Raw genomic sequence first — 20462 nt, forward strand, 5'->3', positions numbered from 1 at the left:
CCGCCCGGCTCAGCTTCCTGTGCACTTCCCAGAGATGGCAGGAGTGTTGTTGCTTCCTTGTGGACCTATAGTTTACCTTGCTTCTCTTCCCAACTGGTACATCTCTCTTTTTTCCAAGCACCACCTATAGCTCTGTCACTTTAAAATGCTAAACATTAAAGCCTCTGTGATCTGTTTCATGTTAGCCAGTGGAATGATCTGAGACCTTTCTAATAGAGTCACCAAGAGCATTTTCTGTGTTTTCATGGTTTTGACCACGACCTCCTCTTCTGACCATCCCTGCCTCCTAGCTTTGGTGTAAGGTGCAGCGTCCGATCTTCGTGTTCTGTGTTTGTGAGCAGCTCCCTCCTCACGATAGCGCAGGAGCTGGTTTGGAGAATGAGGACTGTGACCTCAGGTGGTCTCTTGTAACTCTTGAGAGACCTGTCTCTCTAGAACTCTTAGGTTGGATCTTTCCTCTGAACCTGCACTCCTCACAGGTTTCTTCCAGAGAGGACTCTGCAAGCACCCTATTCCTTCATCTAGGTACTTGATTGAAATTTAATTAACCTAAGCTTTGTCACACAGGACCAAAAGAAAGGGTCATTTGCTGAGTGCAGAACAGGAACATTTGCATATGAAAACTAATTTCACGCAGGGCTCCCCAACTTCTGTGTCTCTGGGATGTGGCAGGGCACTAGGTGTGAGTAATAAGGCAAAGTGGAGAGCGTGACTGGGGGGTGTATGCCCCTGTGAAGACACGCAAAACTGTAAAAGCCATTTACAGACTTAACAGAACATGTCGGCAGGGGAAGCTGCCAGTTCTGTGACTTCTCTGTGGTCCTTCTTCCTGTTTTCCTTCCAGCGATCATGACACTGAAGTGGGGACGTAACCTGCCTGGGGTCATATAGTTAGCAGTAAAAGTGGGCCCCACACTTGGCTTTGGATCAAGTTGGGATGGGGGAAGAGGAGAAAAGGTGACCTCTTCCCCACCTGACTTGCCTGTCTCTTCTTCTTGTCTCCTAGACAAACTTCGAGGGGAGATTAACAAGGTGGTGAATAAGTACATTGATCAGGGCATTGCTGAGCTGGTTCCAGGCGTGCTCTTCGTTGATGAGGTCCACATGCTGGACATCGAGTGCTTCACCTACCTGCACCGGGCCCTGGAATCTTCTATCGCCCCCATCGTCATCTTTGCATCCAACCGAGGCAACTGTGTCATCAGGTAGGGTGGCTCCCTGCCGGCTATGATGCTTTTCCACATTCCCTCTGGGTTCATGTTTTCCTCTGGGATCACTTTCAACCCATAATGTTGTGAGTCAGGATGGAGATGAAGGGAGATCATGTTCATTTTGAGAGAAACCTGCCAAAGGCTCGTCTTCACAGATAGTTCATGCATCAGCCTCATTCCATCATGGCTACCTAAGGCAACAGCCACCCTGTTACTAAATATGAGGGGCTCCCACATGGTCTCTGGGGTTATAGTGTGGTGTGATTTGGTCATTCCGTTGGAGTGGGCAAAGGTAAGGTCAGACAGGCTGGCCTTGGGTGACCTTACATGTGTTAAGTTCTATCCTCATACTAGCTGTGGGCGGTAAGTATTCTTAGCTTTGTGTTTTAGATGAAGAAACAAAATGACAGAGTAACTCCTGGTGGTAAAGATAAAGATAGGACGAGGACCCGGATCTCGTAATGATAATGAAGCCAATAACAAAACCAGTATTTTCTCTCTATCCCAGACCTTCTTGAAGCCACACGGTGCCTACCCCCACCCCCACCACTACCCCTACCCCTACCCTTAGGTCTGCCTTTGGGAAGGGTAGATGTGGAGGCCTGGAAGGCACATAACCCGCATGTTGCTCACCCTGCCAGGATGGGTCTAGGGCTGGGTCAGGGGACTTTCTTGAGGTTCTTTTTCTCCTGAGTACTCTGCAATTGAGCAGATGAGCCTCAGAGAACACACTGTCTTCCCAGCTCTCAAAGGCCCTGTACTTGGTAGTTTTCTTGCTCTTTTGGTTTTCTGTGCTCCTGTTTGAATGTCGGGGCCTGGTCCCAGCAGTGCTGGAGCATGAAGCAGGGTGGCGAGGAGCCCTTTTTAAGCCTGCTGAGGAGTAGAGTGGGAGAACAGAGCTCTGGAGCCTGCATGGTCCTGGCAGCAGGGGTGGTAGGAATCTGGAAAGAGACCCTAAGGCCCATGAGTTATCTCAGCACGGAGCTGGAGCCAGACCAAGTTAGGAACCCAAATTGCTGATTCACCTAGACTTGCCTCTGAATGATGGTAGGTCATATCCAGGAGTTAACTGGCTCTTGACGGAGTTTTGTCTCCATTGAAATTGTTCCAAAGCTGTGCTGCTGGCTCTGGGCAGTTCCCCTCTCAGGTGATCGCTCTGGCTCAGAATTAGGACTTGCTTACATGATTCAAGTTCATGTGGCAGTAGCTTATAGTCACTCCTTGAATCCTTGTACTGGTGTCTTGAGAAGATCATCATCACGGGTGTTTTCTGCATTCTTGGGGAGAAGGCAGCTTGTTCCAGGTCCAGGCCAGCCATTGGTGAGAGGAGCTGGCTACCTGGGCAGTCTCTGGAAACCAGGTATGTGGCCTGGTGCCCGGTGAGCCTGGCATCCCTGCTGCACAGACTCTGTAGCTTTGCGTGGATTTTTGCTTGCTTTGGTCAGGCCTGGTTTCAGTCTGAAAGTTGGTGAAAGGCTCAGCCCGGACTGATGGCGCCCCCTTCTGGGGAGCTCTGCTAACAGGTTCCTCTTCCTCAGAGCAGGTAGCCCAGCCCAGGGGATGCCCATGGAGCCTGGCAGCTTCTGATAGGAGCAGACTCTTAGGACTCAGAGTACCTTCTCTCAGACCCGTCCCACCCAGGAAAAAGTACACAGGAAGATGGTTCTGAACTCAGAACATGTCCAGTGGGGGTGGAGCTCTGTTCAGCCTGAAACCTGGGAAACGTGGCCCCAGCTCCCCCAGACAGATTTCATCAAGGGCTGCTAGAGGCTGTGGCTGCCCACTGCTGCCAGACTGCAGTCACCCAAGTGGGAGGAAGATGGTCGGAGTGTGACGCTTTCTGCGGCTCTGCTGAAGCAACCAGAATTGGGTTGTATGCTCTAGATGCGGGTTTTGGTGCGAAGCGCTAGTAGCTAGTAGGAATTTGGCTGTAGTAATGAGAATAATGTGAAATTAACAACAATAAAAATAATAGCCAACATGTATTGAGGAGTTCCTCCTGTGCACCTTCTGTGCACACTGCTGGTCACAAATCAGCTTATTGAGGAAGGGATTGGTGTTCTCACTGTTCAGATGAGGATACCGAGCCTCTACCATGATGGGGGACTTGGCCAAGGTCATATAGCTCAGAAGTAAGTCTGGGATTTGAATCTAGGGTGTTGGACTTCAGAGCCCATGCTCCCAACAAGATTTGGTTTAGATGTGAAGTGATGAAATTTCTGGAATATTGGCACGGTATTGACAGCATCTGACTTGCTTCCCAGTAGACTTTATTCCTGGAGAGAGCTGTTGGGCTTCTTTGCCCTTCAGACCCATATCTGACCTCCAGAGCTCAAAAGGAAAGGGAAGAGGAGGGAGGGAGCTCCCTGTAACTGAGGGCTTCCTCTGTGCCAGAAACTGCCCACAGTACTCTACATAGGTCACCCCATGTAACCTCAAGCACCCTGACGATTCTGTGGGCAGTTGACCTTCTTTCCACTCACATGGGAGGTGACGTGAGTGGGCCACAGGCCTGAGGGTCGGCTGGCTCTAAAGTTCCTGTCACCCCTGTTCTCCTGCAGTGTCTCTGGTCAGTGTGGGGGGCAGAGAGGGGTTGACCTGGTGCAGGTCACTGCCACCACTGTCGGGGTGGCTGTGAAAGTGCAAACTGCCCCCTCTTCCTCTAGGTCATGTCTCCCATGTCTCCTTGTGCACAGGGGAGGGGGAGCCATTCCTGCAGGAGCACCTTGAGGCCTCAGGCTCCTCCTGGGAAGAGAGAACACCCCTGGTGCCAGGGAAGGTGTAGCTGCACTGGCTCCGCCCTCCCTTGCCACCCTAAGAAGTCCCTTCTGGGCCGGGACCCTCAGCCATTAAAGGAGAGCTTGGCCTTGATCCCAGCTCCTCAGACTTGAGAGGTCTTCTTCTCCTGTGGGGAATAGCTCCCTGGGGTTAAGGAGTCTTTGTAGGAGTTTCTCTCCACAAGTCACTGTTGCACCAAAGTGCAAGACTTAAGAAGCAGTGTGGTCTCCCTTCAGTGTATTTCTGTGGCAGAAGATGGCACATTTTAAGAAAACAGCTTTATGGAGATAGAATTCACATACAATATAATTCACCCGTCTAAAGTGTTCAGTTCAGTGGTTTTTAGTATAGTCACAAAGCTGTGCATCCATCACCACTATCCATTTTAGAACATTTTTGTCACCCCAGAAAGAAATCCTATGCCCGTCAACAGTTATCCTGCTGCCACGCCTCACCCCCCCAACTGTTTCCCCTCCCCCTCCCCAGTCCCTGGCAGCCATTCATCTGCTTTCTCTATGCATTTGCCTTCTCTGGACCGTTCATATAAACGGCACCACGCAACCTGTGGTCTTTTGTGCCTGGTTTCTTTCACGGAGCATAATGTTTTCAAGGTCCATCCATGTTGTAACCTGTGTCAGTGTTAATTGGTTTTTAAGGCTGAATAGTATTCCAAAATGTGGAATATTTAATAGTACATTGACCCTTTCATTAGTTGATGGACTTTGGGTAATTGGGTTGTTTTTACTCTGTGGCTGTTATGAATAATGTTGCCCTGAGCATCTGTGTACAACTTTTTATGTAGACTTTGGTTTTTTTTTCTCTTGGGGACATACCTATCAGTGGAATTATTGGGTCAGATGGGAACTCTTTTTAACTTTTCAAGAAACTGCCAGACTGCTTCCCGCAGTGGCTCAACCATTCTCACCAGCAGTGTCTGAGGGGTCCGGTTTCTCCACATTCTAGACGACACTTATTACCTACCGTCTTTTATAGTTTAGCCTTCCAAGAGGTGTGAAATGGTAATTCACTGTAGTTTTAATTTGCTTTTGGCTATTGATTTTGAATATCTTTTCGTGTGTTTCTCAGCCATTTGTAAATCTTCTTGGGAGAATTATCTGTTACTATCATTTGCCCATTTTTTTTTTATTCGGGTTGTCTTTTTATTAGCGAATTCTGAGAATTCTTTATGTATTCTGGATACTAGACCTGTACCAGATGTATGATTTGCAAATATTTCCTCCCATCTTGTGGGTGGTTTTTTCAGTTTCTTGATAGTGTCTTTAAGTTTTGATGCAGTTCAGTTTTTCTGTTATTTCTTCGGTTGCTTGTGTTTTTTGGTCTCATATCTGAAAAACCATTTAAGGTCACAAAGATTTACACCTGTGATCTCTTTTAAGAGTTTTACAGTTTTAGCTCTTACATTTAGGTTTATGATCATTTGTGCTTAATTCTGTGTATAGTATAAGGAAGAGGTGTGTCTGTCTTCACTCCTTTGCATGTAGATGTGTGGCTGTCCCAGGACCATTTGTTCTTCATTGAATTGTCTTGGCAACCTCATCAAAAAAGCAAATGGTTTTCTTCTTAGCACTCTGCCTGTGTCCACAGAGCCAGGGTGCAGTGGACTTATGGGAATTACCCTTCACATTACCCAGAGATGTGTTCTCCACGGCTCCTTCTGTCATTGGACAAGCTTTGTGGTATCTGTGTCCCTGCAGCCACAAGGTTATATAAAGAAGTAGTCAGGCAGTCATTCTCATCTGGGGACATTTTGACTCGTCACGACTTTCGGTGCTACTGGCATCTGGTGGGTAGAGGCCAGAAACGCTGCTGAAATCGTACAGTGCACAGGAGAAGCCCCTACAAAAGTTATTTGGTCCACAGTGTCACAAGTGTCAGCAGAGGAGCCCTGAGTTGTAGTAGGATGGAAACATTCACAAATGAGTCAACCCTTTCCACTTGTAGGTGTAGCTATATGATACATTTCTAGAAGTGCCGTGATCTTGTTCCTGTAGATAGACCATATTGGATTCCAAGGAGAATTAGGCCTCTGGCGTCACAGCCCAAAACTATATCTGGAAGAGGCATGGCATTAACACAGTTTGAACAATTGTCAAATGGCCTAATCGTGAAATCAATATTGGGCTGACACCAAAGCCAGAAATTAGTCTCTGGGTACAAGAATAAATCTGCCATTTTAGCCAAAATGTAATTATTACAGTTTATTAATAGCAATTTTATAATCTACTACGACAGTTATGGCAGCCTTGTCAAACAATGATTGCTCTGCACTGAGAGCTCCTTCTGGGCTCACCAGCTGTGCAGGAGCTCTGGTAAATAGGGTCTTCCATTCCCTTGCCCACTTAGCAAGCCTTTTGAGCCTCTACTCTTGCAGAATAGAATCCCAGAAACCACTTTTTACTAATATGTTTTCTTTTTTTCTTTTTTTTTTTTAAAATGATTTTATTTATTTGAGAGAGAGACCATGTGATGGGGGAAGGTCAGAGGAAGAAGCAGACTCCCTGCTGAGCAGGGAGCCGGAAGGGGGACTTGATCCTGTGATTCCAGAATCATGACCTGAGCTGAAGGCAGTCACTGAACCAACTGAGCCACCCAGGTGCCCGTTAATATTTTTTCTAAAAGAAACTTTGTACCTAAGATTCATAACTTGGACAAATGCTTTGGCCTAATTCCTAAAAAATGCTTGGTAGTCTTTAAGCGATCTTTTTGTTTAAATTTTTAGTTTTGTGGGTTCAAAACTGTAAGAATTTTTTTTTTCCTTTTTTGCATAAAAAAGGAAACATCAAATTAAATTTAAAGAAAAAAAATCAGAAATTATATGAAAAAAACAATGGAGCAGATCAACTCCTGAAAAAGAGTTCTGCATCTTGGTGAACAACTTTATTGGAAAGGTTGGAAAAAAATAAAGATGCCCTTTAGCTTAAGAATTTGTAGGTTAGGGGCGCCTGGGTGGCTCAGTTGGTTGAGCGTCTGCCTTCGGCTCAGGTCATGATCCCAGGGTCCTGAGATCGAGCCCTGCATTGGGCTCCCTGCTCAGCAGGGAGTCTGCTTTTCCCTCTCCTTCTGCTACTCCCCCTGCTTGTGCTGTCTCACGCTCTCTCAAATAAATAAATAAAATATTAAAAAAATAAAAAGAATTTGTAGCTTATCTGCAAATCAGCTCATTTCAGGAGTGGAAGAATCCTTGGTTCTTAATATCAAAATTTACGCAGTTTTCTCTTTTGAGTGTCTTCTGTATTTAAGGAGGCAATCATACAAACTCTCTTGTGTTCCGTACACGATCAATTTTTTGTTTCAGCCAACTCTCAATGGAGGGGCAACTAGTACAACACCATCTCCCTGGACAAAGAGCATCACAGTATGCTGTTTTGTTGATTTACATATCTCTTCGCATGTGTCCTCATTAATTTCTATAGTAGTCACAGCCCCTCCCACATCTCCTAATACCATATTTAAATGTTGAGCATATAATCTGTCTCGAAGCTCTCTGTCGTTTCTCATCTTCACGTAAGTTCCCTCATCCAGGCTGACCTTGTGGAGACCCAGGGGCTCCTCTGTGGTGCTGGCAGTTTGCTGCTAGTCCACTCGTCTGCCTTGGCTCAAGCCCCCCTGAGAAATGTTGAAGTTTGATTAGAGAGTACTTCATTTTTCCTCTCACCTTTTCTTCTTCTTTATTTTTTTAAGAATTTTTTTTTTTTTTTAGGTTTTATTATTTGTTTTGAGAGAAAGAGAGCACAAGCTGGGGAGAGAGGCAGAGGGAAAGGGAGAAGCATGCTCCCCGCTGAGCAGGGAGCCCAGTGTGGGGCTCAGTCTCAGGACCCCGGGATCATGATCTGAGCCAGAGGCAGACACTTAACTGACTGAGCCACCCAGGCGCCCCTAACCTTTTCTTCTTTAGACTTTTTATCTTTGTTATTACGTCTGAATCAAAGATGATTTACCACAAGTGTTCAGAGTTTGGGATATTTTAACATGGCAAAGTTGAGATCTCTTAAAGAATTCCCAAGAGAAATCCAAAGTAGAACTTGAAAAAAACCAAACTTATCACCTAAACAGAATTAGATATCTAAAAATGAATTGTAATTTTCAAAGGTTATTTTGTTGAATGTGAAGATTGTAAGCATTCCAAATACTGAGAGTTGAATCATGGTAGAATTTAATCTTTATAAGTCTTCCTTGTTATTTTAGAAATATTTTTTCGTGGAAAAGATTCATTTTCTCTAAAGTTTTCTTTATATTTGCTACGTCTATTTCCCTATTTATTTTAAAAGCTCTTGATTGTTTGTCATGTTAGATTTAACAATTACTCATTAAATGTAGCATTTTATTCTTTCTTTGAATTGTTTTTGTTTTGGGAAAATTTCTGTAACAGAATTTGCAGTTTTAGTTATTTTTAAGCGTGCAGTTCAGTGGCATTAATCATATTCACAGAGTTGTACACCCATGCCCAGCACCTATCTTAAAAACTCCCATCTCCAAACAGAAACTGTGTGCCCATTAAGCAGTGAGTCCTATCTTCCCCTGCCCCGAGCCTTTGGTAACCTCCACTGTACTCTGTGTCTATGAATTTTCCTTCTCTAGATATTCCCTACCGGTGGAATCCTACACTATCTCTCCTTTTATGACTGGCTTCTTTCACTTAGCATCCTGTTGTAGCGTGCGTCGGAGCATTTTATGCTTGCAATAGTAAGGATGCATTTATACTTCAGCTGACTGGATAGAATTTCAACAGCTAGATTTCTTTACTGAAGTTGTATTCTTGAATGCTCACTTATATTTGAAACTGAGTATTTTGGTAATATTAACAACTAAATCCAGATGACCTGCCTTGTTCTCTGTTCTATTGATGAGTTATGACCATAAACTCTGCAGTCTGGCATAAGATTAGGAGTGCCGGAGTCCGTGCTGACATCGACCTGATGCTGCTGTGACTGTCGGAGGCTGGGCAGGAACACACAGCACGTTGGGCTTTCAGACACAGAGGCTGGAGCCGACCTTGTGTGCTACCAGCTCTGCTGGGCACGCATCCTTTTGGGCAGCTGGTGTCTCATGGCCTCCTGTGTTGGCAGGGCTCCTCTGCTGGGCCGCTCTTCCTATGGCTTGGCTAAGGATTCAAGAGAAAAATAAGCACAAAGGACATGATTAGACAGTTCCCAAAAAGAAAGAAAATAATTAATGGATATGAGGGAAACATTCAAATAATTCATTAGTAATTAAGGAAATGTAAATTCAAACAAAGCGTCACCCTTTCTTTTTCTAAACCATTAAAGCAGCAAAACATTTAAGAATTAGAATATCCTGTGGTGGCTACAATGTACTGAGATCAGATCACTCATGTAGCTGTGGAAATTAGTTCACTCATTCATTCGAACATATTCAGGATTGTAGCAGATATTCTGAGTGTTGCTGAGGAAATATTCATGGCTGTATGTATGAAATTGTTTAATCATTAATAATAGCAACAATTGGAAACTACCTAAATGCCCAATGGTTTGGGTTAAGGAAAATACTTGATGGGTCATTTATTTTTTTAAAGATTTTATTTATTTGAGAGAGAGTGAGAGAGAGTGCGTGCACGCACAGGCAGTGGGGAGGGGCAGGGCAGAGGGAGAAGCAGACTTCCCACTGAGCAGGGAGCCCGTTGTGGGGATGCGGGGCCCCATCCCAGGACCCTGGGATCACAACCTGAGCTGAAGGCAGACACTTAACCGACTGAGCCACCCACGTGCCCTCTTGATCAGGGTTGTTCAGACTGAAGCAACATGGACAAAAGCAAAAAAAAAGTCTACACAGTTAGTGTGATTTATAAAGACATCTGTATGAAAATTTGGTCAGTATCTATATGAATATTTTTAATAGGATTTTAGGTGACCTTTTTTTTCTTCTTTCCCAAATTTCCTGTTGTATTGATATTGGCTTAAATAATGAAGTTGTTTTTGATGCCACCTGAACGTTAATTGGTTCACTCTGGGTCATGAGTGGACTCAGAATATGAATTGCCTGCTTTGTCATTGTGATTACCTCAGCCGTGTTGCCAGTATCCCGTTTCTGGTCTTAGAGAGGCCTGGGTGATGTGATGATTTGGGGCCTTGCAGGGGTACTGAGGACATCACCTCTCCTCACGGGATCCCTCTTGACCTTCTGGACCGTGTGATGATCATTCGGACCATGCTGTACACCCCACAGGAGATGAAACAGGTGAGCCGCCCTTCCCCCGCCCTTCCCTCTCCTCCCCTCATCTACTCCCAGCGCTCCCTGATGCTGTGCGGAAAGGCATCCACAGAGCAGACCTGGCTCCCACCACCATCCTGGCGCTTAGTTGCTGGCCTTGGGCAAGTCACAGTACTCCAGAGCTTCAGTCCTCCCGTCAGAAATATGGGTGGGCTGATAAGACGTTGCCTGAGGTGTCCCCAAACTGTAGCTGTCTGTGGGTCCTGGCTTTTGTCGCTTCTACTCTACCCATACTGATAAAGGAAAGGGATAGTGAAAAAATCTACTTGATGACAGCCATTAGGGAGGCCACCAGCTATAGGACAGAGATGATAAGATATGATTTAGTGATCACTCTTAGTGTCTGGGCCCTGTCCGAGGCCTCTTCTGCTGAGTAGGCAAAGCCAAGTGCTCCATCCCACCAGAACCCACAGCAGGCTGGCTGCGACTAGGCATAGAACCTGGAGGGGGCGAGAGCCTATCTGCTGCAACGAGCGTGACTAGTGGTAGGTTTCCTGGGGGCTTGGAGGCCCTAGAGATGATGGTGAAGCAGGGTCACGCAGCTTAGAGGGGCACCTGGAAGTGGTGGTACTAAAACCAACCTATAAGAGGCTGAAGGAGGTGTACGTGACACAGCGTATGCTCAGAATTCCCTGCGAGCTTGAATTTGCGTTAGGCTTGAGTGGGGGAGAAGACACAGGTGTCTGCGGTCGCGCCTTACCCCAAGGACACCGTCCCAGCTCTCCCCACAGGGTTCGTCTCTTGCTCGATCTGGAGTTGGAGTGCCACATGCCCAGGCACTTTACACTTAGAATTTCTAGTCCCCGCCCTGGTATTGCCAGGTAGTCCTTGATCACCCTCTTTTGGTAGATGGCTCGGTCGCTGAGTGGCAAGTCCTGGGTGCAGAGCCCAGGCCACGTGCTCAGTGGCGGGTTGCACCCTAGGTTGGTGTCCCACTGGGGAGCATTGCTGTGCTCTTGCCCTACCCACCCTTGCGCCAGAGGGTCTCGCTGCCGGCGTAGTCTCTCACTGCGGGGTCCGTGTGGCCACAGACCAGGTGGACTGGGCCGCACTGATGTCTCAATGGGTCCTGCCCTCTCCTCTCACAGAAAGGAGACATCCTGCCCTCTTTGTTGGATGTCATCCTGGGCCTGTGGACACACTTAGCCAACATGATTCCATTTGATCCCCAGTACCTGTGAGGTGGGAGAGCTGTTATCACTGTCATTCTTAAAGATGAGGACGCAGAGACCCAGGCCCCCTTGCCTATGCAAGTTCATAAAGCTTGTCAGTGACCAGTAAGTGACAGGACTGACAGACTGGAGTCCCAGCTGCCTGGTCCAGAAGCCCATGTTCTTCATCACTGGGCCACCAGCTCCCACCTGCTAGAAATAGCTCAGTTGGGGGTGGATTCCTTGTGGCAGTTTGTCAGTGGGACCCTTCCTTTTGGAAACGTGACGGCCTCTCTGGGGCATTCCCTGGTGCCCTCCTACCCCAAGCCCGGCCCCACTGACGTTTGCTATTGACCAGCACCTGCCAGTCGTCGTCGTGAGGTAGGGAGCTGGAGACTGCCAGAGCGGTAACAGTGCAGGGTGGCCACGGGCACACAGTTTGGGACACAGTGTCCATGGCCGGGACCCTGTCACCAGATCATGGTCTCTGGCTCCTGGATGAATGCTAGGTTGAAGTCAAGGCATTCACTGAACAGAAGGGAGGCAGGAGCAAAGGAAAAGTTCGTTGCCTTCCCATCCTTATTGTCCTGCCAGGAGAGGCAGCCCCAGCCACTCGAGGTGCTTTGTGGCTGAGTGCACCTCTGTGATCCTTGGCCTTCTTCGTTCTCTGGAAGGTCCGCTGTCTCTTTTCCAAGTTGTTGTGAGGACTAAGTGACAGTAACCGACGGAGGGGACTGGGCTGTCCATCCTTTGTTCTAGTGCAGTTACTGTTACAGCTCCTAATGGCTTACAGGTGTTCACCGTCACCCGCTGGGAGCCTTACAGCAGCTCCCAGTAACCAGGCTTTGAGGCTCCTGAACAACAAGGGTCCTGTGGTTACAGAAATAAGCTATGGAGCTGGGACCCCACTCAGAGCCAGTTCACGTTTGTTGCCTCCTTTCGATCTTGGAGCACAGGGTCTGAGCTCTCCTGGAATGTTCTGCACTGTGCCTCTGGCTGAGGGCCTCTTTGTTTTTTTTTCTTTTTTTTTAAGATTTTATTTATTTGAGAGAGAGCGAGCAGTGGGGAGGGGCAGAGGGGGAGAGAGAGGGAGAAGCAGACTCCCTTCTGAGCAGGAACCCAGTGCGGGGTTCGATCCCAGGACCCAGAGATCACGACCTGAGCCAAAGGCAGACGCTAAACCAACTGAGCCACCCAGGCGTCCCAGGAGGCCCTCTTCTCAGGCTTTCTCTTGGGTGAGCAGAGGTCAGACCAGCTGCCAGGACACGCATTGCTTTGTTCTGGTGGGTTCAGGGGATAACCTCAGCATTTTTACTGGAGCCTAGGGTAGGTTTTTAAAAAAACAAAGTAAACGTAACTTGTGTAGTCTGCCATCAGTGCCGACACCCTCATAAACTATCCCTGCAGGTTATTAAATGATTAAAGATCTAATTTATGAACTGTCCGTTTCCGAGCAGTCTGAAACAGGAGCTCTTGGGATTGCTCTGACCTGCTCGCACTCTCTCTCTCTCTCTCTCTCTCTCTCTCTCTCGTAGAGCAGCCCTGACATTCTTGAAGCCCGACTTTGAAGGCTGTGCCATTTGCTGAAGGCCCAGTGCTCTGGGCTGAAGCTCTCTCCTTGACCAGGCTCCCGGATTCAGTATTTGCATCTCCCTAGAGTTTCCGAAGTCCCCCAGAGGACATTTTTCTTGGCAGGACCTGGAGGTTTCCTTAGTCCCCAGCTGTCAGGGAAAAGCCCTTTTCTGTTAGAGCGCAAACCTGTCTAGCTCTGGCTGTTGCGGTCAGAGGGACTCCTGTGGTTGGAGCCAGGAGCAGGGATCTCCGTTCCTGCTCCTTTTTGGGCCATCCTTAATGACTTCCCTCTTCTCGGCAGCATTCAGCTTTAGCCCCTAGACGGTGGAACTCCTCATGCACAAGCTAAGAGTCTTTCGACAGAGGTCATACCCTGGCAGCCCACTAGCTGAACGACAAATTCTGTGTAGCCAGTACTGTGATTGCGAATGACTCAAACAAGTTGCCAACATTTAGAAATTGGGACATTTCATACAGAAGTCTAAGTTTTGAGTCTCTCTGGACCAAATGAACCTTCCCTGTGAGCACCTACCCTCTGTCCTGGCAGCACCAGTGGCCTGCGGCAGATGGGCCATCTGCCCTGGCTCGTGCGGCCTCGTCTACCTTGGCCCCGGCCCTGGTCCGGTTCTATGAGACCTGGCTTTCCTCCAGAGCAGGACTTTTCCCGTTCATAACAGCTGGCATGTGTGTTGCCCTCACCGGAGTTCCCAGACGCTGAGCTGCCTGCCCCAGCAGGTCTCTGCCTCAGAGCCACAGGGCTGGTGTGAAGAGTCCAGCTTCTGAACCTGTGGTCCCTCTCTTCCCCTTGCAAGGCTTTAGCCGGGGGCTCAGTCTTTCCCATTTCCTATGCCTCTACCTCGGGTGTTTTTATGGCTTTAATTTAAACAAGGGCTTCTTGATATCTTGTTTACGAAGCTGCCAAAGTGAAAAATTCCTGTATTATATGAGGCTCGAAGTCCTCGAGTTATCTCGGCTCCCCAACACACAACATCATTATCCCGGCTGCCCCTTATCACTCAGTGCTGGTGCGCCTGCAGGATCCTGGGGCCACGTGTGTTACAGCGGCCCCGCCGCCAGCCTGCCTCCCCTCCAGCTTCACCAGGATCTTCACACCGCGACAAGCGTCAGCCTCTTCGTGATAGATTAGATATCTCTCAGTGATGTTATGAGGGCTGGTAAATCTTAAAAAGTAACTTTTTTGATTTATTTAACCATCGTATTTATCAAGCAAATAAATGTCTCTTCTTGCCTGAGTGCTTATAGGTGGTGGTGCCCATGCTGGGGAGGAAGGTTAGAGCCCTTGAGGGAGCCCTGGCAGGTTTCGGAGGGGTCTGTGTTCTCTAGATCTAGGGACTGTGTTAGGGAGGCTGGGGAGGCAGGAACCGAGCCACCCTGGCGCACGCCTTCAGGGGTACCCGCTGCCTTCTAGTCACCGTGAGCTCTGGCTGTAAGCTGTTCACGCAGAACGCGGTGTGGCTGGCACCCCGAGGTGTGCCGGGCCAGCGGTCCTGGGCGGACGCCAGCTCTCTGCCCCTCCAGCTCAGGTTTGGGCCTCTTTGGCACCGATGATATGGGACAAGACTTATGGGACAAGGTCGTTTTTAAAGCGTTTGATAAAGGGGACACTTAAGATCACTGTTGATCATGGTCTTTCTCCTCCAAAAGATCATTAAAATCCGAGCCCAGACAGAAGGAATCAACATCAGTGAGGAGGCGCTGAACCACCTGGGGGAAATCGGTAAAGACGACTCTGAGGTGAGCGCGTCTGCCTGGGGCTGCTCTCCAGCTGCGGGTGTCTGCCCAAGGGCCCTGTGGGGCCACTGGAGGGCCCATTCTGGGACGTAAAGTGGGTCCCTCTCCCAGGGCACAGGATCTTGTCTGCCCTCACTGCTGTGATGGGTCTTGTTCTGGGCACTGTGATTTAGAATGCAGACTATTCGGGTATGGTGCTCATAGGGCTAGAGTAACAGGTTAGGTCCCCTTGTCCTGTGGCAGATGTTCCCCTGTGTGGAGAGCTTCCCAGCCTCCTTGGCGGAGGCGAGGGACAATCCACAGAGGTCAGGGTTCAAGGCAGACGGCTCACTGGCTGGGCCCTGCTTGGCCCCTCCCCCGGCCCTCTTCTCCAGGCTGCAGGGAGGGGGTGCAGGTGAGGAGGCTCTCCCGACTGTTCACTAGTGGTCTGAAGCCAGCTGCTTGCAGGATGTCCCTCTCCTTGGGAAATCATGACCTCACAGCCCCTAACCAGTGCCTATTTCCATCTCCCTTTGAGCCTGTTCCTTGCTCCAAGGTTGAGGCAGAATTGCAAGCTGTTTTATTTGGGTGGAGCAGTACTCTAAAAAAAGTCCCGTGCCTTTGTATGGGGAACGTGCTTTTAGTTGGCTGTGTGTTCATTTGTCTGCCATGTGCAGTGTCCCAGTCCCGGCCTTAGCCTTCCTGGCCTGCACCTGGGTGCACCACAGTTTGTGGTCCACCCCCCCCCTTTTTAAAAGAGTTTTATTTACTTTTCTAAGTAGGCTCCACTTCCAGTGTAGAGCCCCACGTAGGGCTTGAACTCATGACCCTGAAATCAAGACCTGAGCTGAGATCATGAATCGGATGCTTAACCAAGTGAGCCACCCAGGCGCCCCAGAAAGATTTTAAGTAATTTCTACCCCCCGCTATATGGGGCTCGAGCTCACAGTCCCGAGATCAGGAGTTGCACGCTTTACCGACTGAGCCAGCCAGGCCCCCCTGTGGCCTCTTCTAAGTAGCAGTGCAGTTACAGCAGCTCCAGAGGACTTTTAGACTGACAGAGATTTGGGGGCTAGGATGTGTCATGCTGGTGACTTGCCTTCCTCTGAGGGGTTCACGGCGGCAGGTCCTGCTGGTGTGGTGAGGGCGCATCCACCCGTGGCCCGTCTCACGTCTGCTCTGGCCCCTGTCACTCTAGGTACTCGGTGCAGCTGCTGACCCCGGCCAACTTGCTGGCTAAGATCAACGGGAAGGACAGTATCGAGAAAGAGCACGTCGAGGAGATCAGTGAGCTCTTCTACGATGCCAAGTCCTCGGCCAAAATCCTGGCCGACCAGCAGGATAAGTACATGAAATGAGACGGCCGAGGTGTTCTGCCAGAGACTGCGGCGCGCCTGGCTGAGTGTCGCCTGTGAGCGGGAGGCTCGCCCTGCGCTTGGGCTCTGTCCCCCTTCGGCCATGGTGGGCAGCACCAGTTCAGTGTGGAAGGTGTTTCTTTTTAAATTATCCTAACTTTTCCTGCAGTTGCTTTGAAGGAACCTTCTTGCCTCACCTGGCATGGTTTCTAATAAATCCTTGTAGGTTATTTTGATGACCTCTCTCAATTTTTTAAAAATAAACTTTGTATTTTAGAATAGTTGGAGATTTCCGGAATTGTTGTGAAGATGGCACAGGGAGTTCCCCTACACCCCACGCCACTTTCCTCCCTGTTAACATCCTACGGTGCTGGTATGGCACAGCGTCCCAGCTCACGAGCCAATATTAATATGTTATCGTACCCCACTCACCTTTCCTGGGTTACCGAGCAGCCTCACTGTCCCAGGATCCCGCCCAGGACGCCACGTTACATTTAGCCATCATACCTCCTTCACCTCCTCGTGGCTACGACCGTTCCTTACGCGTTCCTTGTTTTTGCTACCTTGACGGAGGGAGGCGTGCTGGTCAGGCGTTCTGTCGAATAGCCCGCAGCGGGGTTGGTTTGATGTGTGTCTCATGGTCACCCGGGCTTTTGGGTTCTTGGTGGCAGACCACAGAGGTGCCATTGCCATCACAGCGATGGCTGGCCGCGGTCCCCTGGCTGTGGTCGTGCGCGTCCTCCATGGTGTCGTCTTTGGGAAGAGTCACTAAGCACAGCCCACACGTGAGGCTGGGGAGTTCTGCTCCATCTCCTTTTTTTTTTTTTTTTTTTTAAGATTTTATTTATTTGAGAGAGAGCGTGTGCATGAGGAGTGAGGGAGGGGCATAGGGAGAAGCAGTCTCCCCTCTGAGCAGGGAGCCTGACCCGGGACTTGATCCCAGGACCCTGAAATCATGACCGAGCTGAAGGCAGACGCTTAACCGACTGAGCCACCCAGGCGCCCCTCTGCTCCATCTTCTGAGGGCTGGGTATCTACATAAATTATTTGGAATTCTTCTGCATAGGACGTATCTCTTCTCCCCATTCTCTCCCATTTGTGTATTTACTCAGTCATTTATATCGGTATGGCTCAGGGATTTTTATCATACACTTGCGGTTATAATCCAATACTACATTGTTTATTCTGTGGCTCAGGTTGGTCCAGCTTTGACCGTTGAGAGTTCTTTCGGTTAGTTCCTGTGTCCCTTTGACTTGTTAGTCCACTGAGTGGGACTTTCAGCCCCTCGAGAGGAAGAGGCAGTGGCAGCCCTGATGACAGACACCACAGTGGAACATTCTTGCCTGGTAGGATGACCACAGCTTTCTGCCTCTGTCCCGCCCAGTGCTCGTCGGCTGGCTTAGCCACAGAAGCGGTGCCTCAGTAAAGGCTTGTCGTTTGGTTCTCTGCCCACATGCACAGGGCCTCTGTGCTCTCAGTGGACGAGAGAGGGGACCCACCAAGATGGGTCTCTTGATCCAGTCAGGGCTCTCATCCCAGTCAGCCATGAAGGCCTTGTGGGGCAGGCACATCTGTTGTCCCATGAGTGATACCCACCTGAGCATGTCCAGGACACTCCAGGCAGGAGGGTTGAGGTCACGCTGTGGGCGTCCATCTAGCCTTCCGAGGGTCCCCAGGCCACACTCACACCCCAAGGAGGCCCCAGCTAATCCCTGTTGTCAGAATGGATCTTCTGTGCCTGGACCCTGAGGGCGGTGCCTACATGGAGGTCTTAGGGGAAGTGGGGGGGGGGGAGGAAACCAGGTCCCGTGGGGGATGGTGAGACGCTTCCCGAAGTCAGGGTTGAGCACTGCAGCCTGCCTGGGCTGCCCAGATCCTCTGTCCTTGTGCCTGTGCCTCTGGCCTCCCAGCACAAGCCACGGTAGCAAAGAAGAATGACACCTAAGGTGTGGCAAGAGCTATTAGGTACTAGAGCCCTTTCCTTCCATGTTCTCACACAGTAGCCCCAGGAGACTAGGGCAGGGTCAGTCACCTGGCCAGCTAGTAAGAGGTGGAACCAGCGTTTGCAGTCAGACTGGCTGGAGTCCGTGCTCCTATGGCTAACTGCTATGGCTGTACTGCCTTCCTCTGTGCTGAGTGGTCGGCGGAGCCTTCAAGATCTCTGTAGCAGGCAGGTGAGGCGAGCAGGGTCAGGTGTGAGGACAGTGACCTAAGATGCCCCAGAGCACGGGAGCAGGCTCTGCCCCAGCGGGACCCCTTTCCCCAGGCCCCAAACCTTCCACGGTGTTTGAGGGGTAGGGTAGTAGCAGTGGTGCTGGCAGACCTGTCAAGCACAGGTGAGGACAGAGTCCTCCCAGCCGCTCAGGGAACCCGCTGGCCAGAGCAGTGCAGCGGAGGAGGGGCGCGGGCTGTGGTCACAGCCCCCTGCTCCAGCTCCTCAGGGATCTTGGCCTTGGTGGTGCCCAGGGAGCTGGCCCACCTCGCTCATCTGTGCTCCAGTGAGGGCGATGGTTCTGGATAGGTACGAAGGTTGGGTTATTTTAATTTTCCTCCTATTTTTTCTAGCAAGGCCTGTGATTATTACATTAATCTTCCAGGCGAAGTTTTTACGACCGATCCCTCGCCGACTATGAGAAGTTTCTCCATCCATTACCAAGAGGGAAACAGACCCTGGTGGGGAGGAAAATATTTGTTACATCTTATCAGGCTGACACACAATCTAACAACAATTACAGCAGCCCCATTTTTTGCACTATTTCAGCTCCGGCGTGAAAAATTGTTGTAATATTAAAGTGAGTCAGGGTGGGGGCTGGTTACAGAAGTGGCTGGTATTCCAAGCTCTGGGCCCAGGCTCTCCCCGGGGGGCCTCCTGGCAAGCCGATTGGGTGGCTGAAGGGAAGGAGTGTTTGCATGTAAATCCCAGCTCCCCGATCCTGTGCTAATGGCCCTGGAGATGGAGAGATGCGAGTGAATGAATGCTGGAAGGGCTCCTGAAAGACATGTCCCCAGCCCTCGCTGGGAAGACCCCTCGTCCCCCTTCTTCTCAGCCCAAATGCCTTCCCACCATCACAGCTCTTAGGGTGCACTCCCCAGATTGCTTCGTAGGATATTGTTTTTAGGACTGAACAGATAGATGGTAGTGTCACACCAGAAAGGGACTTCTCAATTAGCAAACATTCCTCAGCGTTTTTCTAATAAAACAGCTGTGCAATGGTGGGGGTGTACTCCCTGTTGGCCTCCGTATCCGACCCCAGGGTCAGCAGGCTTCTGCCAGGAAAGCGGCAAGCATTGGTCACTGGGTGGTTCTCAGCGCCCCCCATGGCCAGCCCTGGGATGGGCAGCTGGTCGCGCCCGAGCAGCTCCGGCTCTTGAGGGGCCCCAGACAGGCGACAGGTGAGACCCAGCAGCAACCGGGTTCTGGGGGCACGACACACAGGGACGTGGTTTTGGTTGGGTTTGGCTCTTGGTCCTGATGAGGCTAGTCCCTTCTGGTCCTCTGAGCTTTGGTTTCCTCATCTGTGAGGTGGGGGCAGTCGTATCCCATTAGATGGACGTGGGGACATGGTGAGATGGTGTGCGGCTGCGTCAGGCACTCCGGATACTAAAATTCAGCAGAGTTCCCAATCCCTGTCCCTGTTGGGAGAAGAGAAGGTCACAGTTTGTCCAACTGGAGGCAGAAGCTGACTAGGCTCCATCCCTCCCTATCTCAGGCGGTAGGCCCTTGAAAAGGCCTAGAAACCCCCGGTGGCTGGACCCTTCTGTTAGGCCCAGAAGGACCAGCTTCCGCTCAGGGCCACACAAGCTCTGGAGCAGAAAAGAGAATCGGTCAAGGCATGAGCTTTCCCCTTGGTGTCCGCAACTTCCAAAAACAACGTGCTGCTCCCCACTGGGCCCCTGGGCCGCCCAACCCCGAGGCCCAGCCAGGGCTGCAGCAACCAGAGGGGAGAAACGGCTGCCCCCTTGTTCCAGCCAAGCAATAGCCACCGTTCCGCCAGGCCAACCCTCCCTTTGGTCTCTGGGAAACCGTCCCGCCGGGAGGGGACAGTGCCCACCTGGGCCCCCCTGCTGGGCGCTCACCACGCCTCCCCTTCCCGTTCATCCGGGACGGCGGGGCCCCGGGGACCAGCCGGAGGCCGGTGTAGGGTGGCCGGGCAGCCTAGGGTGCGGGGAGAGGCGCGCAGCAGGGCCGGGTGCCGGGGAAGGGGTGGGCCGGCCCCGGGGGCTGGCTGTCGGCCCGACTGGCCCTGTCGCCCCTCCCCGTCACTCGGCGGCAGGCGCGGTGATTAATGGCCGGGCCGTGCCGCCCTTGCCGCCATCAGCGCGCGTCTGGGCGGCGATGGATGCGGCTGTCAGGCCGGCCCGGCCCGCGCTGACCCCCGGCCCCGGCCCGGCGCGATCAATGGGCGGCGCGGCGG

General features: G+C 50.5%; 1 protein-coding gene and 1 pseudogene across 1 annotated transcript in view; one reads left to right on the forward strand and one right to left on the reverse strand.

The window, feature by feature from the left end:
- RUVBL1 (RuvB like AAA ATPase 1) overlaps positions 1–16277 on the forward strand; it is a 40262-nt gene extending 23985 nt beyond the window's left edge. The window contains 5 exon segments of the mRNA XM_002917633.4: positions 1007–1205; positions 10103–10205; positions 14627–14700; positions 14702–14716; positions 15891–16277. Coding sequence (XP_002917679.2) covers positions 1007–1205; positions 10103–10205; positions 14627–14700; positions 14702–14716; positions 15891–16050 — 551 coding nt within the window. The 3' untranslated portion in view covers positions 16051–16277.
- On the reverse strand, positions 7290–8155 carry LOC109489373 (annotated as a pseudogene).
- Positions 16278–20462: the final 4185 nt, after the last annotated feature.

This window comes from Ailuropoda melanoleuca, chromosome 4 (assembly GCF_002007445.2).
Source record: "Ailuropoda melanoleuca isolate Jingjing chromosome 4, ASM200744v2, whole genome shotgun sequence".
Taxonomy (NCBI): Eukaryota; Metazoa; Chordata; class Mammalia; order Carnivora; family Ursidae; genus Ailuropoda; species Ailuropoda melanoleuca.